Raw genomic sequence first — 19883 nt, 5'->3', positions numbered from 1 at the left:
TCGCTGAAAAAAACGACCATGTATACTAAGGCGTTTTTCGCCGAAAAAAAGGACCATGTATAGTAAGGCGTTTTTAACCGAAAAAACGACCATGTATAGAAAGGCGTTTTTAGCCGAAAAAAATGACCATGTATACTAAGGCGTTTTTAGACGAAAAAAACGACCATGTATAGTAAGGCGTTTTTCGCCGAAAAAAACGGCCATTTGTAGTAAGGCGTTTTTAGCCGAAAAAAACCCGACCATGTATAGTAAGGCGTTTTTAGCCGGAAAAAAATGACCATGTATACTAAGGCGTTTTTAGACGAAAAAAACGACCATGTATAGTAAGGCGTTTTTCGCCGAAAAAAACGGCCATTTGTAGTAAGGCGTTTTTCGCCGAAAAAAAAACGACCATGTATAGTAAGGCGTTTTTAGCCGAAAAAAATGACCATGTATACTAAGGCGTTTTTAGACGAAAAAAACGACCATGTATAGTAAGGCGTTTTTCGCCGAAAAAAAAACGACCATGTATAGTAAGGCGTTTTTAGCCGAAAAAAATGACCATGTATACTAAGGCGTTTTTAGACAAAAAAAACGACCATGTATAGTAAGGCGTTTTTAGCCAAAAAAAACGACCATGTATACTAAGGCGTTTTTAGCTGAAAAAAACGACCATGTACTGTATACTAATGCATTTTTAGCCGAAAAAACAACAACCATGTATAGTAAGGCGTTTTTAGCTGAAAAAACGACCATGTATAGTAAGGCGTTTTTAAAAACGCTAAACGCATTAGTATACATGGTCGTTTTTTGCAGCTAAAAACGCATTAGTATACATGGTCGTTTTTTGCAGCTAAAAACGCCATAGTATACATGGTGTTTTTTTTCGGCGAAAAACGCCTTCCTATACATGGTCGTTTTTTTGGGCTAAAAACTCCCAACTATACATGGTCGTTTTTTTCGGCGAAAAACGCCTTACTACACATGGTCATTTTTTTTGGTTAAAAACGCCTTACTAAACATGGTCGTTTTTTCAGCTAAAAACGCCTTACTATACATGGTCGTTTTTTTCGGCGAAAAACACCTTCCTATACATGGTCGTTTTTTTCGGCGAAAAACGCCTTACTACACATGGTCATTTTTTCGGTTAAAAATGCCTTACTAAACATGGTCGTTTTTTCAGCTAAAATTGCCTTACTATACATGGTTGTTTTTTTCAGCTAAAAACGCCTTACTATACATGGTCGTTTTTTTCGGCTAAAAACGCTTTACTATACATGGTCGTTTTTTTCGGCTAAAAACGCCTAACTATACATGGTCGTTTTTTCAGCTAAAAACGCCTTAATATACATGGTCGTTTTTTTCGGCGAAAAACGCCTTCCTATACGTGGTCGTTTTTTTCGGCTAAAAACGCCTTACTAAACATGGTCGTTTTTTCAGCTAAAAACGCCTTACTATACATGGTCGTTTTTTTCGGCGAAAAACACCTTCCTATACATGGTCGTTTTTTTCGGCGAAAAACGCCTTACTACACATGGTCATTTTTTCGGTTAAAAACGCCTTACTAAACATGGTCTTTTTTTCAGCTAAAAACGCCTTACTATACATGGTCGTTTTTTTCGGCGAAAAACGCCTTACTATACATGGTCGTTTTTTCGGTTAAAAAGGCCTTACTATACATGGTCGTTTTTTCAGCTAAAAACGCCTTACTATACATGGTCGTTTTTTTCGGCGAAAAATGCCTTCCTATACATGGTCGTTTTTTTGGGCTAAAAAACGCATTAGTATACATGGTCGTTTTTTGCAGCTAAAAACGCATTAGTATACATGGTCGTTTTTTGCAGCTAAAAACGCCATAGTATACATGGTCGTTTTTTTCGGCGAAAAACGCCTTAGTATACATGGTCGTTTTTTTCGGCGAAAAACGCCTTACTATACATTGTCATTTTTTTCGGCTAAAAACGCCCTATTATGCATGGTCTTTTTTTTGGTCTAAAAACGCCTTACTATACATGGTCGTTTTTTTCAGCAAAAAACGGCTCATCGTTCACTTCAAAGAGCCGGCTCTTTGTACCGGCTCGTTCGCGACCGACACATCACTTGTGAAAATGTAGGTGATTGAACAGTCAGAGGTGCTGCCAAAAAGAACCCTTTCTGCACTGAAATACAATGAAATGAATTTTGATTCCGTTTGCTGCGATACAAACCGGATACTTTTCAAGGATCGTCCATCGGCAGTTTTCGGCTCGCTCGCACCTCTTAATGACTCCATCTCCGACGTGTCCATGACCTTGCGGCACCGAGGCTAATGCTGACTTGAGGACTCTTTTGTCACGAGCTTGACCGGGGCAGTTTGCTTTGGCCCACAGATGCTATTATAGGAACGCTGTTTATGACTGCTGTTGAAATGGCTTTGTAAGTATGGTGTGCACCTGCAAGGTATTGATGCGGGGGGTTAATAGCCCGTTGCCCTCTTTAATGGGAGGAAGGTGGCGGCAGCCGGCAGCAACCCGCAGAAGAGGAGCAAGCCCGTTGACAAAGTCACGGCCTTTATGGCGCCCAAATGCGTTCCGTTCGTGTCCAGCGGGTGGCGGAGGCGTTCCCGCTTTTCCACCCCTGCAGCGCACCTGGATGGCATCACAATTATGGGGCCGCGTCAAGCTGTCGGATAATTCCGCCCCGCTCAAGTCATTGTTCGTGTGCGTCTACACCAGGGGTGGCCAACCCCCTTGATTGATATTTTCTCCGTTTTGGAGGCTCTCGCCTCTGCTTCTGTTCTCCGTGATTCGAATAAGTCGTTCTTGGTGTGTTGAAGGGTATCCAGGGTTTGTTCTTCATGCAGTTTAGTCTTTCTTGTACTTTTGTTCCAAATCTATTCTCGTTCGTGTTTTATCTTTGCCTTGCGCAAGCACTTTTACTTTTCTTCGCATTATTCCCGGCTTGTTGTCCAGCGTCATTATTTGTACTTTGCACCCATTTTTATTGACTTAGTTTTTGGGGGGTGAATAAATCCATTAACTCATTCAGTATCACCCAATTCTAGACCAAGTCTGAAAAGACGCTTAAAAACGTCTTTGGGAGTGAATGAGTTAATTTTTTCGAGTCGACGCTTGTAGGGTGCGATTCTGTCGGGAAAGTTGCCGACGCCGCACGGCTGCATTTCCACGTGGCATGGGCAAATGTATAAAACGACGACGCTCCGATTTGCGAGGCACTGCCGCAACAGGGCGAGTTGAGCCGACGTTTCCCAACACGGACTGCGCAATGGCACACGTTTTATATTTAAAAACAATCGCAGGGGCCACGGCACAAAAAGCGGAGGCGAAGGTATTGCCACCGGCGCGAAGCACATTCCGTGAGCTAGCACACCAAATCTTCACATTTTGAAAGCCATACGCATGAGCGCGAAATACCAAATGTTTGGATGTGAAACGAGCACGAATTTCAAATCCGATGCCTTCGCAAGGGCACACGCGGTGAGCGCGCGCACGCCATTGCGACATCGGCTTCAAAGTGTGACCAATCCTCTTCCACGCAAGTGGATGGTCTCAAAGCGTGGCCTTCTTCTTCCCCGTCGTGTTGTTGTAACATCATCCGACTGTTTGCAATCATAATCCCGGGCATGTGCGCCGCTCAATTATTTATTGGCGCTAATGACTTTGCTACCCATCTATTATTCATCCGAGGCTCTGCTTTGTCGTCCTGGAGTGAGGCTGACAGGAGGAAACGGAGCTCGATCGTACCCCGAAGGACATCCGAGTCCAACCTGTTGAAGTTGTGGCTCGCTGCAGCGGAAGCGGGCGCCATCACCTCGGTTCTCTTCTCTTGCGTCTGCGCACGGTGACCACGGCCACATTGATTTTCAAGCAATTTCCAATGACGTCCATCGGCCCCGCTCCGAAATATCTCCGCCTCGGTCCGTCCCGCCGCCGACCCTCTTCGATCAGGCTAATCGCTTCTCCGCATGGTCTACCTGCGGATTGCCACCACTTCATTTTTCTCCCTTGCTCACCGCCATGCCGGCTCTCTGGATGTCTCATTAAAGGCGCTCTCTCTAATGAGATTACGCCGTGGGGATTAATGGTGTGGCTAATTGATAGACACGCTGCCAGAGAGGATTTAAATCCCTTTAAATCCCCACTGGGTTCTCGGGCACTTCAGATGACTAATTGAAATCACAGGAATGGACACAAAAACAGTTCTCGACCCGGCAGCAAGTGCTATCGACGCTTCAAAATGATGCATGTTACTTATGTTCTTTTTATTTTCTGTATTCGGAGTATATTTAGACAGTATCTCTTGACTATGTTCACATTCTCACCACACACGAACAAGTGATTGAAAAAACAAAACAAAACTCATGCAGCTTTCAATACTGTCGTTGGACTGTAAAAAACGGGAATGTTAAAGGTGTCAGTGATGTTTCGGGACTTGTCAGAGAGAGGGGGGGGGGGTGGCGTTGGAGTCTTGTGAGGTCCCCGCTTTCTTCCCATCATGCCAACAGAAGCTTTACGCTGTGGAGAAAGCAACACGACAACCGTACAGGGCAAGGCAAGCATCTCAACATCAAGCCTCCCTCAATTCATGAGTCCACGGAGGAAAGGCAGGCATTGTTTACAAATCCCAAAAGGAGTAGAAAATCATGGCGGTTGTAGTCTGTGCGTTCGGGTCTACGGGCCAGCTTTGTGACAGAGCAACTGAAGAAGAAGTGGCTCCTCACTCATTTAGGGCCACACGAGCGTGACAAGTGTGCCGCGGTTGGGCCTTTCTCTCTTGTACTGCTCCGAAGGTGGTGTGGTGGGGGGGGGGGGGGGGGGTGGTAACAGACAGGCAAGATTGGTTTGGGGGCTGAAGGGGGATGACTCTAAAGACCTTCCCTGTACTGCATGAATGGCAAGCGATCCTGAGATAGCAGGAGTCTGATCCGGAAAAAAAAAAAAAAAAGCCACAGCACAAAAGGCACTTTATCAAATGACAGTGCTTCTGTTCTAAGGAAATTCAAGTTGAGAGAGTCACGGGGCGTCTCCCCGGAAACATTCTCTTCAGTGTGAGACCAAAGCAAGACACGGTCCTCTTTTCAACAATCAATCAAAGCTCAAGTTCAGGAAGTGTGCGCCTCACGACCGCCTTGATTTGTCCCCAGAAAGTTCGGGGGTCCAGCACGGTGAGAGACTGACCCACCCAAAAAAAAGAACAATATCCAACAAATTTGCCATTGAAAAGTATAAAGCCAGAATACAGTTGCAGTGGAATTGCGGTTTCCAGAGCTCCAGTGAGCATCGACAGCCCATGTGAAGGTCCAGCGAGCCCGCTTTCCAAGGGGCGTCCGTCCATCCGGAACAACCCCGCCGCGCCCCCTCCTCGGCTCTCAGTCGTCGTCCCCTCCCCCGTAAAGGTCGGCCAGCTTCTTGAAGCGAGGGCCCCAGTCGTTGAGGTAGTCGTAGTCCTGGTCGCCCGAGCTGGCCGAGTCGAGCGAACTGACCGAGCCGGCGGTCGAACCGTTGCCCTCGTAGTCAAACACCAGCAGGGAGTCGTAGGGGGGCGCCGCGGGGTCGTTGTCTGCTGCCCGCAGACCCTGGAGACACAACACTCGGAGATTTAGGGAACGCAAATGAAATGAAAGCAACAAAATTGTTTGAGGTGACTTGTCGTCCGGGCGCGCTGCAGTTCTCCATTTGTGCTCGGGACATTTCCTGATCTTTTGCGCTGATCTCGACGCAGCCCAAGAATGGGAATGGAAAAGCTCTTTTGATAAATGTCTCCCATTTCTTGTCAGATCTTTCCACTAATGGGCTTCTGGAATGCCTCGCGGGACACACGTTGCAGCGGTGTGCGGTCATGCATTGCTGCTTTGAAACCGAAAAAGAATCTGCTGTCAGTCGTACATCATGAATGAAATCTCCGATGTCGCCGGGGTGGGGCAGACTGGGTCTGACGGGAAACTGCGACTCGGGAACGACGGGCCTCTCATCCACTCTGCGAACTCCCGCCGGTTTATTGATGATGTGCTCCAAAGACTCGGGCTGCTGCAGCTGGCTCAGGTCATAGTCCTGGAGAAAGAAATGCGCAACGCTTGGATGAAACCTCTTCGCAAAGTCTGTCCCCGGGCCGCAAGGGGACCCTCATGAATAGAAGTGATGACCAATTTTTGAATGAAAAAGAAAAAAAAAATCCCTCAGTTGACACGAATGAAGGCGCGTCGCACCAAAATGTAAAAATGGCCTTCTGATTCATATCGCGTTTGTGGAATGCAACTTGCGGGGGCACGGTGGTCCACTGGTTAGAGTGTCCGCCTCGCAGTGCAGGGTTTGATTCCGTCCTGAGCACCCGGAGAAAAGCCACCCGGGCACGGGGAGGACTTGCAAACTCCACACGGGGAAGCCCGGAGCCGGAATCCAACCCCGCGCCGCCGCACCGTGAGGCGCCCACCGTTGCCGCCTCCACCGCTTGCTATTTAAATGGGAATTATTCTGAAGCGCTCGGCCGCTCGCTCTTCACGTAGGCTCACCTTTGGCTTCTGCCAGGATGAACACAACTCGATATCACAGTCAGAGGTTGAGATTTTGTTCCGCGGTCGACCAAGAGCCGCAACGCTCGACTTTCGGCAAAAGTAGCGGAGCAGCTTGCAGCTACCCCCTGCAGATTCACATCCCAGTTGCAAGTCAGAGTTTCCTTTCCGCCGGGAACACCGACTACACCACTAGGGGGTGCGGCTGGGGAATTTTTGTTCATCCAGCACGGAAAGCGTTTGTAAGGGGCAAGGAAAAACAAAAAAAAGCAAACATTCTTGAGCGGCAGCGTACATTTTAGCTCGGGAAGCACATTTATCTTGCGAGGGGAAAAGCATTTTCTGCTCCACGCAAAGTAAACGCGCAGTCTCGCTGACCTCAATTTGCCAAGTCCTGTTCCGTCGCACACCACCGGGGAGTTATTCCCCCGCTTGTATTTGAGAACATAATGGGAGTTTTGTGTTCATCCTGTCAAAGCCGCCCGTGTCTGCCGCTCACGACGTACCTGATCCTCCTCTCCTCCGCCTTCCTCGTCATATTTGAGGATGTTGTCTCTGACGTCGTCTTCGGGGTCGATCAGCAGCGGCTTGGCCTGCTTCTCCTTCTCTCTGCGCTTCATCCACACCACAAACAAGAGGACCATGCCTACGAGGACCAGGTGGCAAAACATCAGTGGGCCACAGGTGTGCACGCACACGCACACGCACGAAAGCTTTGAACAGGTTACAGTGAAACTCCTCTCCAACGAAATCGTGTTTGCAGCAAGACATTTTTCACAACAGGGGACTTTTCACTATAGCAAATTTTATCTCAGATATAAACACACAGACACACACAAAAGCTTTGAACAGGTTATCAGAATGTGGTGTTGCGCGTAGAGTTTTCAGCATGACACTTTTGAATCAAAAAGGTTGCGCTGGCGGTTGATTGCTCCGTGCACTTACTGAGGAGGACAATGATACAGATGAGGATGGCGATGATGGCCCCCGTGCCGAGGCCGGCGGCCGCCACGGCCCCCGTGGCGCTGCAGTCCCCGTTGTCGTCACAGGGACACACTTTGATTCGGATCAAGGAGCGGTTGGAAAGTTGAGGGTTCCCCGAATCGGACACGGTAATGGGAATCTCGTACACGCCGGCCTCCAAGTAGGGAATCCTTAAGCGCAGCTGGGCGTGGTCACCTGGAGAGAGGACGTGAGCGCATCGAACAAAAGATATCGTCACCTGCGCGCCGCGCTCATTCCCACTACACTGCATATACGATAAGACCACCAAGCGTACACCTGACTTTTTCGTTTTTTTCTCATCAAAACCCCCCAAAAAACCAAATCCCGCGTGTTATCGACAGGCCGCGGAGCGCGACATTACCGCTGAGTCTGGTAATGGTCCAATTGCGGCGCAAACTGGGAGGAGAGGAAGGCAGCTCAAAACCAAAGGGCCCCACGTTGGGGTCCGAATCGGCGTCCGACGCGCTGATGTTTATCCTGGAGTTGGGGCGGGCCCGCTGGCAGGCTTGGGCCTCCGCGGGGATCAGCGCTGGCGGGTTGTCGTTCACGTCGATCAGGTAGATCTGGAGGGTGCCCGTCCCGCTGGCTTGAGGCGAACCTGCGGGGTGGGAGGAGCGACTTGATCAAGTCGGGCGGGAGGCGCCGAGCTCGGTAGACACTTTGTAGTCCAGCTGAGATTTCAAACGCCTGCGGGTGGCACAGCGGAAACAAGAGAGACGAGTTCGGCGGCGGTCCGGCCATGCCAAGAACCGCAGGCGGGCACGCGCTCGACGGCTCCCGGAAGAACGGCGGAATGGGGACACCTTGTGGCTCGGAGGTTTGAGGTGTCAAAAACAAAACCTCCAAAGTCGAACGCCCCGAGTCGCAATTTGACAACCGAGTTTCCCGCAAGACGACGCGGAAGCGGAAGTCCGTGTGGAGCGGGCCCTCCGACGACCTCCTTAATTGGTGACCGCCGGGACGAGCCATTTCAACAAAGGCGAAGCGTGGGGGGATGGGGGGGGGGGGGGTGGTGGCGAGCTGATTTTTGTCTCGGGCCACCTTGCGGTTATGGTTTTCATCAGAGCGCTGCGATGACGTGCACGACAGAATCGAATCAAACGAGCACATTCTTGCACCTGCATTCCATTTTTCTTCACGTCTCCTACCAACACATTGAATCTTCAGTCATGGAAAATAAGTGACAAGTCCAGTTCATGCTCAGAAAGGATTTGGTGAAAAGGAACACGGGTCAATTCCAATTTTGGCCCAAAATAAGACGACCCCTCGCGGATTGCAAGAAACGCAGAGTACAAAGGCTCGGTTGACTTTGATGGCCATGAGGCTGATCCGTCAGAAGAGATTTCGGCCAAAGTGACCGCATGCGCTCGATTCTACGCATCAAACATCGTCATCCTCACTTACCAGACTTACCATTGTCGAAGGCCAGAAAAGTGGCCTCATATATGTTGTTTTTGACGTACGTGGACTCTCGGTCGAGTTGGGCCACGGTCGTGATCTGCCCGTTGGTCCTGTTGATCCTCAGCCAGTTGGCGGGATCTGACAGTTTGGAGTACCTTTGAACACACGGGTCCGGAAGAAAGACAAATTCATCCTGAACTCCAACAGCGACTTTACAATACGATATTTCCGCTTGTCAAGCAAGGCACTTTGCGCCCGTCCATTTCTTCTTTTGCGACGTCGAGTGCCTGTGGCGCGCGGCATCTCAAGGGAACGCGCGCGGCCACTTGGATTGGCGGCGAGTCACGTCGGCCCACAACGGCGCAAAATGGCCGCTTTTCGTTCCGGGAGCTGCGCCGGCTTCCGCCGGAACGCGGCCTCGCCCGCTAGAGCTCGTGCGAGGCTTGCGGGAAAATGTTACGCGCGGCCACGTGCATTGCATCAATTGTTGTGGAATACCCATCAGGTGATTCCATTTTGAAAAGTGCAGCGACGTGGAGACGCGAACATATGTTTGCCAAACATACCGCGGCAGTTAATTAGCACTCCAAAATAACGTGAAGGCATCATGCAAAGCGGTTGAGCAGCTCTTTCCACTTCACCGCTCTTCACACCCGCAAGGGAAAAACTGCAACTTTCGTCATCGCCGATGTGACAAAGTCAACGGAGCTGAAAGCCACAACTCGGATTGCGGACGACAAACGACTCCAATTAGCACCGCGCGAGAGTAGCTTCTCTCTTCTTTGGCGCCATTCGAGTCGATCACAACACCAGCGAATACGTCAGAGCTATCGAACTTCTTCATACGAAACTTGGCGGAAGGTAGCGGTCAAAAAGTTGACACCGCCACTCGACCCGTTTTCGGATCCACAAGTCGTTTCATTAGGTACACTTTGCACAACGTTACGAGACTTCATCGGTGACAGGGAACAAAAAAGGAGCCATGCCGGCGCAAAAATGGTGCCAAACACATGGTGCGAGTGACTTGTTGTGAGACCACCGCGAGGGAGCCAGAGACGACCGAGAGGAAACCAGCGACGACAGCAGGGGAGCCAGTGACCGCGAGGGAGCCGGGAGACAGCGAGCCTGAGGGAGCCGGGAGACAACCAGCCAGCGCGCGTGAGAGAGCCAGGAGGCAGCCAGCCAGCGAGCGTGAGGGAGTCGGCGACGACCGCAAGGGAGCCAGCGACCACGAGGGACCCAGGAGACGTCCAGCCAGCAACCGCGAGGGAGCCAGTGATGACGGCGAGAGAGCGAGCGACGACAGCGAGAGAACCAATGACGACCGCGAGGGAGCCAGCGACGACCACGTGGGAGCGGGAAATTCACATCCCAAAAACATGGACTTCCAACCCTTTGAAGATATTGACTATAAGCCATTCGATCCCGAGAACAATTTGGACCCAGACAACAACTTCTTCCAGAACAAACAAAGGGTAACAAACTCTGACTATTACCTGGATGAACAATTCAACACTAATATAAAATTGGAAAATGCACTTTCAGTAATACACTTAAACAGTAGAAGTCTCTATAAAAACTTCACAAAAATCAAAGAATACCTGACTAAATTCAATAAATTCAAAATAATTGCCATATCAGAAACTTGGCTTGATGAAGATAAAACAACTGAAATGGAAATAGAAGGTTATGAAATGTTTGCAACTAATAGGGAAAACAAAAAAGGAGGGGGGGTTGCAATATATGTAGACAAAGCACTTAAATGCAGTAAAATCGAGAGATTGACAAACACGATAGAAAACCTAATGGAATGTCTAACCATTGAAATACATAATAAAAAGGCATCAAATATCATCATAAGTTGCATCTATAGGACACCAGGATCATGTATTGACACATTCAATAAAAAACTAACAGATATGCTCAGTTACAACAACGATAAGAAAACACGAATAATATGTGGTGACTTTAACATTGACTTATTAAACCCAAATGGACACAAAAAAACAACCGACTTCATAAATACTATGTACAGCAACAGCTTTTTCCCAGTAATCCTGAAACCTAGCAGAATAACAGTTGACACGGCCACATTAATAGATAACATATTTATAAATAAGATTGACCATAAAATGGAAAGTGGACTTCTCATTAATGACATAAGTGACCACCTACCTGTTTTTGCAGTTTTTCATAATTATTTTGATAGAAAAGCTAAGTCAACAACTCGCATAACAGAAATAAGACTAAGAACCCAACGCTCCACCGACGCCTTTAAGCAAGACCTAGAAAAACAAAACTGGACCGAGGTCTATTCAAACGAAGACCCAAATACAGCGTTTGAAGTATTTCAGTCTACCATAATCTCCTTATATGATAAACATTTTCCATTAACTAAAGTCTCCAAAAAGTATAAAGACCCAAGTAAGCCATGGATAACGAAAGGCATAGAAAACGCATGTAAAAAGAAAAACAATTTATATAAATTGTTTTTAAAATTGAGAACTGAAGAAGCAGAAAAAAAATATAAGACCTATAAAAATAAACTAGTAAATATTATAAGAACCAGTAAAAGAGATCATTATCATGCACTATTAGAGCAGAATAAAAGTAACACACAAGAAATATGGAAGATACTTAACCAAGTAATCAGAAATAGTCCTAAAAAAATGGATTATCCAGAGTATTTTATCAAAGGCAAAAATACTATTTTGGAAAAAACTGCAGAAATAGCAACTGAATTTAATGAGTATTTTGTCAACATCGGCAGTAACCTAGCAAAACAAATTCCTGATCCAACAAACTTGTTTGAAATAGATAGATATGTAGAAAAAAACTCCTCCACGATGTTCCTTACTGCTGTAAAACAAGAAGAAGTATCAAATATTATAAAAACTTTTAAAAATAAAAAGTCAACTGATTGCTTTAATATTGACATGACAATAATAAAGCAGATTATAGAATATGTAGTGCGACCTTTCACGCACATATGCAACCTGTCATTCAAAGCTGGTATCTTTCCATCAAAAATGAAAATTGCTAAAGTTATTCCAATCTATAAAAGTGGAGAAAGACATCGGTTTACAAATTATAGACCAATATCACTACTACCACAATTTTCAAAAATATTAGAAAAACTATTTTCTCGCAGACTTGATAGCTTTATACAAAAGCATGCGCTGTTAAGTGAGAATCAATATGGCTTCAGGGAAAAGCGGACCACCTCAATGGCAGTTATGGAGTTTGTGGAAGCAATAGCCACTAATATAGACAACAAAGAATTTACTGTTGGGGTTTTCCTAGATCTAAAAAAAGCTTTTGACACAATAGATCACAGTATATTATTGAAAAAACTAGAAAGATATGGCATTAGAGGTGTAGCTTATAAATGGATAAAAAGTTATTTAGAAAACAGATATCAGTACGTGCAACTCAACAATAAAAAAACTAATCAACTAAAAATCACTCACGGAGTTCCTCAGGGGTCAGTGCTTGGTCCAAAACTATTCATCTTATATATAAATGATATCTGCAAGGTCTCAAAACAATTTAAATGTGTCCTATTTGCTGATGATACAACTTTCTACTGTTCTGGAATAAATCTGAAACAGCTCCTGACAACCGTAGAAAACGAATTAAACAAATTAAAAAACTGGTTCGACAGAAATAAATTGTCACTTAACCTGAAAAAATCGAAGTTAATTGTTTTTGGCACAAGACCAATCAAACACCAAGCTAAAATTATGGTAAACTCAATTGAGATAGAAAGAGCGTATGAAACCAAGTTTCTCGGATTAGTAATAGACTCAAAACTATGTCGGAAGCCACATATCGATAACGTCAAAAGAAAAATAGCCAAAACCGTAGGGATCCTCTACAAAACCAAGGAAGTGCTAAATAAGAGATCTTTGTACACATTGTACACTTCATTATTATTACCATATATGACCTACTGTGTGGAAATATGGGGAAATGCCTGCAAAACAAACACACTCCCTATTCTCAACCTACAAAAAAAAGCAATTCGAATTATTAATAGATCAAAATATACGGAACCCACAAATCCACTATTTATCAAATTAAATACGATGAAATTTTATGACCTGGTTGACTTTAAAATCGCCCAATTAATGTACAAAGCACACAATAACCTGCTCTGCCAAAACATTCAGAAGTTTTTCGAAATTCGAGAAAGCAGCTATGATTTAAGAGGTACCGACTTATTCAAAAAACTCAAAACAAGAACAAACATCAAGCAAAGAAGTGTATCTATCAAAGGTGTTAATCTGTGGAATAATCTCGAAACGGACCTGAAAATGAGTAAATCGCTTGCCGAGTTAAAAAACAAATTCAAAAAAATAGTACAAACAACCTACATCAATCAGAGTTAAAATGATAAATTCAAAACATTAAATATAATGATAAATCAGAACTAAGTTGATAAATAGAGAAAGGTATATAAATATCCATTATGAATTTAAGAGAAAATTGACACAAGAGTGTCAGGGTGTGGAAGTATATAATCCCGATACAAACCAAAAGTTGTAAAAATATCACGGTTAAGGGTAAAGTATGAGCCTTAATGGAGACTTCTTTCTTCTTACTTTTCTGATTGATATAAAAATGATTTATTAGATACAATCACATAACGGGGTAGGACTAGATAAGTTTTTTACTTCTTCCTACTCCCTTGAACATAATAACTGTGTTGAATGAAGATTGATTTCTTTCTTTTTACTTTTTTTATCTACCTTATTTTCTGTCAAATTATTACTGTATATATGTTTTATGTTCAATAAACAAACAAACAAACAAACAAACAAACAAGTCGAAAGTCACAACGACTGTCGCCTACGTTAGAGTACGAGAACGAAACTGCTCCAGCGCACCATTTTAAAAAGGACATCAAATGTGCGCGATACGTTCCGGTGAGTGACCCGAACCGTATTAAGGAGAAAAAGCAGATGCCCGTGGGCTCAAAGCCCTTCCGGAAAAAGAATTTCTTTCGACAGAAAAAAATAAAAAATAAAAAAATAAAGCAAGCGCTTCAGAAAGCCAATCTGGCTCCTCTCCCATTCGCCACCTCGACACACCGTGGCGAGCGTTTGCGGGACTACTTTTGACACAGATTCGACTGTGTTGCCTTCACGTACGTTGCATTCTTCGGCGGGGCGGACGAACAATAGCGACGCAGATTCACGAATCCCTTCGCGCGACAAGTAAGTACCTGACAATCTGATGGACAAAGTGATCCGGGTCCTGAGCAGAAAAGACGGTCAGCGCGGTCCCCGCCGGAACACCCTCCTCAAAGCGGATCGTTTTGGGGTTGACGGGAAAGACGGGCGGCTCGTTCACGTCCTGAACCGAGATGGTGACGCCGGCTGTGGACTGAAGGGAGGACTGGATGCCGCTGGCCAAGTGAGCTTGGTTGGACACCACCACGGTCAGCATGAAGGCCCGGTTCATCTCAAAGTCCACTGGCTGGAGAGCAAGTCAAGGAGATGAGGGAGGGAGGGAGGAAAACCGCCGCCCGACGACAAGAGACTCGCCGCATTGTTGAAGATGCGGTCATACGGCTCAAGAACGGGGCTCGGGAAGCAAGGAATGACGGGAACCGCTTCGCATGACGGGGGGTCGATTCAGCTGCGTTCACACCCGCAACAGCGCAACGCGGCTGTTTTTTTCTTTTAACTGCGCGCATTTGTGAAAAAAACCCCCACACACACACACACAACCCGTTTGGCAGGTCACGAAAGCGAACGTTTGCGCTCGAGGGCTACCAAATACGACAAAGCGAATGCGAGAAAGATTGCGGCTCCAAAGGAACGACATCCGGCATCATTTGAAGGCTCACCTTGATGACAGTCAGCATGCCCTCATTGGTGGCGGCGTTGGTGCGGATGGCGAAATGTCCGGAGGGGTCGCCGCTGACGATGCGGTACACGGCGTTCCAGTTGGGACTGTGAGGCTGATCCCGGTCCACCGCAGTCAGGTTGGCCACCACCACGTTCACCTTGTTCTCTGGCACCTCCCCGGAAAACTGCACGGCGGGGTCAAAAGGGCGCAAAGAGGAGGAAAAACGGCAAAGGGCGGACATGAAGGAGGCGGCCGGAAGCCGAGCGGACGCCAATCGCGGCGCGCGTGATGCTGACGCCGCCCACGCGGAAGGCGAGTGAATCCGCTTTGACACACGCTCTCCGCGCGGAGATGGGAACTCACAGAGCTTTCGCTTTATTGGAGCGCCGTTTCCCTGGCAATAACGCGCACGTACGTCCGTGCGTACGTACGTCCGGCCCCGCATTCTTGCCGCGCAAGCGTTTCCTCGGCTTTCGCCGCTCTGTCCGCGGCCGGCGCGCACATCGGCTCGAGTGGCCGAGTTCCTCGGTTCTGGACTCACCGTCCTGACCGTCAGCTCCGGCGGATTGTCATTGATGTCGGTCATGGAGATCAGCGCCGTGGCCGTGTTGGACAAGCCGAAGTTTAAGTTGCCCTCCATGTCGGTGGCCTGCACGATAATCGTGTACTGGGAGACTTTCTGGAGAGAGAAGTAGAGAGAAAGGAGGAAAGGTCAAGCCGCATGCGCGGGGGATCAACGCAGACCAGTTTGACTCAACGCCGGCGGCATCGACCGTCCCCCGACGGGTCGTCGATACATTTTCCAATACTGTAGTTGGCAAACACAAAACAAGCCAGATTGTGTTGTGACCGGGGGCCAACGAAATGACAGATCTCGTCACTTTGACATGGCTTTTGCCCTTCATCTCCAATTCAGTTGCCGGCATCCGCAACGGAATTGCGGATACCTGCAATTCCGCCTGATGGCTTCGAATGAAAGGGATTATAATTATCGTTGTTATTGTTTTTTTGTTTTTTTTTGGGAGGTGGGGGGTCAGGGGGGCAAAAATCCGTTTCATTTTTTTCAGAGAATGGTCACATCCTCACCTCTCCCCGAGCGCGGCTCCGCGCATCCTCTTAGGCGACATTCGGAAAAGCCCAACTCAAGTCATTCGGCTTTTCTCCCAGTCGTCGCAAAGCGCACAAACTCTCACGGCTGCGCACCCAAACAATCGTATTAATGATGGGCGCAAAGCTGACCTGGAGCGGAGCTGCCATGAAATATCAATCGCGTATCGTCTCCGTAAAAGGACTCTCGCGGCAGCCTCATTAACATCCGGTCGCAAATATCGATTCGAGGATTTGGCGCCGGAAAGCCAAGACGCCGCTCGAGGAATCATTTGCGCGTGACGACAGCCGGCAGGGGGCGCTCACGCGCAACCGGGGATGAGAAGGACGGACGGGGCCCTCGCGCCTGCCTCATCGGAGGCTCGTTGCGCCGTTAATGGCCCTCGCGGTGCGCCCGCGCACGCGGGAACAGGCGGGAAAGGCACAGCTCGCGCACGGCCAAGTGCACTTTGTAGCCCAAAAGTGGCCAAACAGGCCGGTGAGAGGCTCTCTCGCGAGTCCTGTAGAAACGCTGAGCAGTTCACGGCTTTCTCCCCAAATGCCACGGCTTTGTCCGCACGCGCAAAGTGTGTTGCTTTGTTTGAGGCCACTGAAATCGGACTTGAGAAAACTCGTCAAATCACTTCCGTTTTTTTTTTTTTTTTAAGCACAACTGAAAGGCGTAGCAATTTGCGTGACCCTGACATCCGAGCCTCATTTACGGATTCATTTTTTTCAACGTAACCCGAAGGAGGAGAATTCAGGCCGAAAGAATGAGATCGACGCAAGCCCCTCGACTTCATCGAAATTCAGCGAGCCGTCTCTCACGACGAAGACGAAGCGGGCGTGGACGTTGTCGTCGGCCCGCCGAAAGGGGCGTGCGGAAGGCGGCGTGCGCCTTCCGAGCAGAGAGGCTCTTGCCGGAGAAAGCTCATCACAAGAATTGGCGTTCAGTCACGACGGGGGGAAGCGCTAATGAGGCTAAAGCCCGCGAAGCCCCTTCCTCCTCAAGAGTAGACAAACTGCTCATATTCCAATGAAACAAATTGCGGATCGGCTGCAATGTGAGAGCAAGCAAACGGGGACACTTTAGCCGACGGTTTTAATGTCGATGTCAAATAATTTTGTCTTTTATACGAATACAGTCGACGTTTGCACCCCAATAACGCTCACATTTCCAAGTCCCGATTTCCCCTCATTCATGTTCCATTTGCAGATGGATGCGGTCAACTTGATGAGAGAAAATGGATTTTGCGTAGAAGGACTTCAAACCAAGTTCCGAGCTTGTTCAGGGTACCCCGTCACAAACACACACACACACACACACGCGTGTCCACCTCTCTGTCCAGGCCGGCCGCAACGGTCACGATGTCTCCAGTCTCGCTGTTGATGGTGAACATGTTGGGGATGGGGCTGTGGGGCGTCTGCGAGAGAATGCGGTAGCGAACCATGCCGTTAGCCGTGGTGGAGTCATCCGAGTCGCTGGCTGTCACTTGCATCACCGACGAGCCTGCGGACAGGAAAGACCGTCGAGCGAGAGCGTCGAGGAAAAAAGTTCCCCCGAGGAGCAAAGTAAAATGACAACCGAGCGCCGCTTACATCTGGGCAAAAAAAAAAACATCGGTGGGGAGCAAAGGTATTTTACCTTGGAAATTGCCGTGACGCAACTTTTCGGGGGGGGGGGGGGGGGGGGGGGTGACAATGAAGCGCAGCAAAACAAAAGGCGGCGATGGCAGCGGATGCCGTTTTGTCCTTTGCCAATAGCCTCGATGGTGGAACGCAACGAGGCTATTAGCATTAGAAACACAACGGTGTTTCTAATGCGCCGCCGGCAAACATTTTATGCTCTTTGTTTTTTTTTCCCTCGGGACCGCGTTTGTTCCGGGAGCTTTCATAGCGAATTGGAGTCAATCCGAGGGCGTTTTCAAAACAGATTTGACATCACGCCTTCGTCACGACTGTCAAAGAACAGTGAGCAGGCACAGGCGTCGCCGGGAAATGGCGCGGCCGTTCCCGCCGCGGCGTCGCTGCGGCCAAGAATTCCATTTCGTGAAGTTCCGAGCCAGAGTTCGTCATCCACCCGCAAAGGAAAAGTTGACGGTTGAAATCATGTCAAAAGTGTGTGGAGGGGGGAAAAAAAGGCGGATTTCTTTCAAATGTTATCAGGCGCTTCACATTTTGGCCCGAGTAGCTTTCATTACAGTGAGACGGATTGCCGATAGCCCCATCTCGCACGCAAAGACGAGCGGCGTGCCCGGAAGGCTTCATCTCTCAGCCTGTTTAATTCCTCTTTAATTTGAATACTAATACCGAATCCTAATTGCTTTTTCAGCAAAATCGCTGGAGCCGAACATTTTTCCGGTGGCAAATGCAAATATTATCGGTCAATTTGCCCACGTGACCCCGCCTAATCCTCGAAGCGATACCGAGCGGCTTCAACATCTTCAGCCGCAATCAACTTCCGCCTCCCAATTAGAGAAGAGATTGGCAAATAAGAGGAAGAAGGCGGGGCTGGCTACCCACCATCGGAATGCAACGGGGAAAAAAAAACTACCACGACAACACAAAAGGCGTGTCGGTCGAAGCGAGGAGACTCATTGGCGTGACGGAACGCAACGGGATCAAAACCGCGTTCCGGCGGCCCCGTTTCCGTTCTCATTCTGAGCGCGGGATGAAATGAAAAACAAAAAGAAAAAAAGACAGAGAACTGTCTGGTTGCTCTCTCTAATTAGCTTCTGTGTATATGAAATCACGCTCCACTGAGAAGAAACCCAGCCCCCCCCCAACACGGACGCACATCACGCCTTCCCATATTGTTTACAAATCCCCTGGAGATTAAACTTTGCAACAGAACAATAAGTGAACGCTGTGAAAACAAACACGGGTCCTCCGGGTCTGATTGTTAGAACAAGAGTTGGTCCGGTCGAGACGAGAAATCTACTGAAACATTCTGCTCTGGAATTCAGCTCGCCGATGGCCGGCATCGCTCTCTTGCCCGCTACCGCTTCTGTCCGCGCGTCGCGCAACCGGATAATAATGCATCCGTTGGGCAAGAGGGCAAACGAAGCCCCAATCGAAGAAATGTGGCCCGAGTCAAAGTTGCTTGGAGGCCAGTGGTGGATGGGCATTTTCACGTCAAAAAGTATAAGAATGCATCGTCAGCCCCGCCTTTGCGCGCCGCTGCTTGCCGGTGAAATCAAGTGTGTCGCCGGACCGCCAGTAAAGCGGGCCTTCGCCAGGTCCATTATTAAGTGCGGTGCCGCGGTCTAGAGAATAATGCCCTTCTAAATCCCGCTCCATCCAGTTTTGCTCTCGCGAGCCCGATTTTCAGCCACTTTTCTCCATTAAAACGAAGCGGCTTGGGGAGAGCCATTCGCGCCTCGTTTGAGCAGCTGAATGCGCGCTGCGGCCGCACCGACAATTTGTTCCCGTTACTGCCATTGGAGTCGCAAATTTGACTGGAGTTTGCATTCAAATCCCAACACAAGTGCCCTTTTGGCTTCTCGGCAGTTGGAACGAGATCGAGAGCCTGCGAACCATTAAACAAGTCAAAAAGCACATTTTCTTCCCAACGAACCCGCAAAACCATTCTATTCAAGTCCCAACGAATCATACAATCTCTTTTTACGGTGACACAATTGATTTTTTCCGGAAAAGAACATTTTATATGAACACGTGAAAAGCAGAGGCGAGCGGTCCGAGGTTGGTTTTTGTTTTAAGGGTGCCGCCGCGCGTTCTGCCCCCTGCCCCCTGCCGTGGACTTACCTGGCTTGGATCCTTCAGCCACAGAGCCGTTGTACACCTGGTTCTTAAACTCGGGTCTGTTGTCATTCATGTCAATCACGTAGATGTACAAATCAATGGGATTCTCCACCTGGTTGCCGTTCATGTCCACCGCGTGGGCTCGCAGCTGCCGACGCACATGCAAGCAAGCAAAGCAAAGACGCCACGCAAACACTCGACAGCAGGAATACTCAACACATTTGGACGGCGCGCTCGCAGACCAACTTGGACGTGAGCTTCATTAAATTGGCTCATTGCTTTCTGC

At 48.1% G+C, this 19883-nt stretch overlaps 1 protein-coding gene across 2 annotated transcripts in view; it reads right to left on the bottom strand.

Moving 5' to 3' along the window:
- Positions 1-4221: 4221 nt before the first annotated feature.
- The window catches only part of cdh4 (cadherin 4, type 1, R-cadherin (retinal)), a 91370-nt gene continuing 75708 nt past the window's right edge, over positions 4222-19883 (bottom strand). The window contains exons 6-16 of one of the 2 annotated variants that reach the window (XM_086117541.1): positions 19601-19745; positions 17173-17345; positions 15291-15428; positions 14748-14933; positions 14121-14374; positions 8897-9048; positions 7854-8090; positions 7433-7666; positions 6994-7133; positions 5865-6029; positions 4222-5554 (exon numbers count right to left, since the gene is read on the bottom strand). In XM_086117541.1, coding sequence (XP_085973667.1) covers positions 5348-5554; positions 5865-6029; positions 6994-7133; positions 7433-7666; positions 7854-8090; positions 8897-9048; positions 14121-14374; positions 14748-14933; positions 15291-15428; positions 17173-17345; positions 19601-19745 — 2031 coding nt within the window. In that variant the 3' untranslated portion in view covers positions 4222-5347. The remainder of the gene's footprint in view (positions 5555-5864; positions 6030-6993; positions 7134-7432; positions 7667-7853; positions 8091-8896; positions 9049-14120; positions 14375-14747; positions 14934-15290; positions 15429-17172; positions 17346-19600; positions 19746-19883) is intronic. The other variant, XM_086117542.1, reaches the window with a different exon arrangement.

The sequence above is a fragment of the Hippocampus guttulatus genome, chromosome 8, assembly GCF_054856545.1.
Source record: "Hippocampus guttulatus isolate MCC_2025c chromosome 8, RoL_Hgut_1.0, whole genome shotgun sequence".
Classification (NCBI taxonomy): Eukaryota; Metazoa; Chordata; class Actinopteri; order Syngnathiformes; family Syngnathidae; genus Hippocampus; species Hippocampus guttulatus.
The sequence above is the reverse complement of the archived record's forward strand: the minus strand, read 5'-3'. Positions and strand labels throughout refer to the sequence as shown.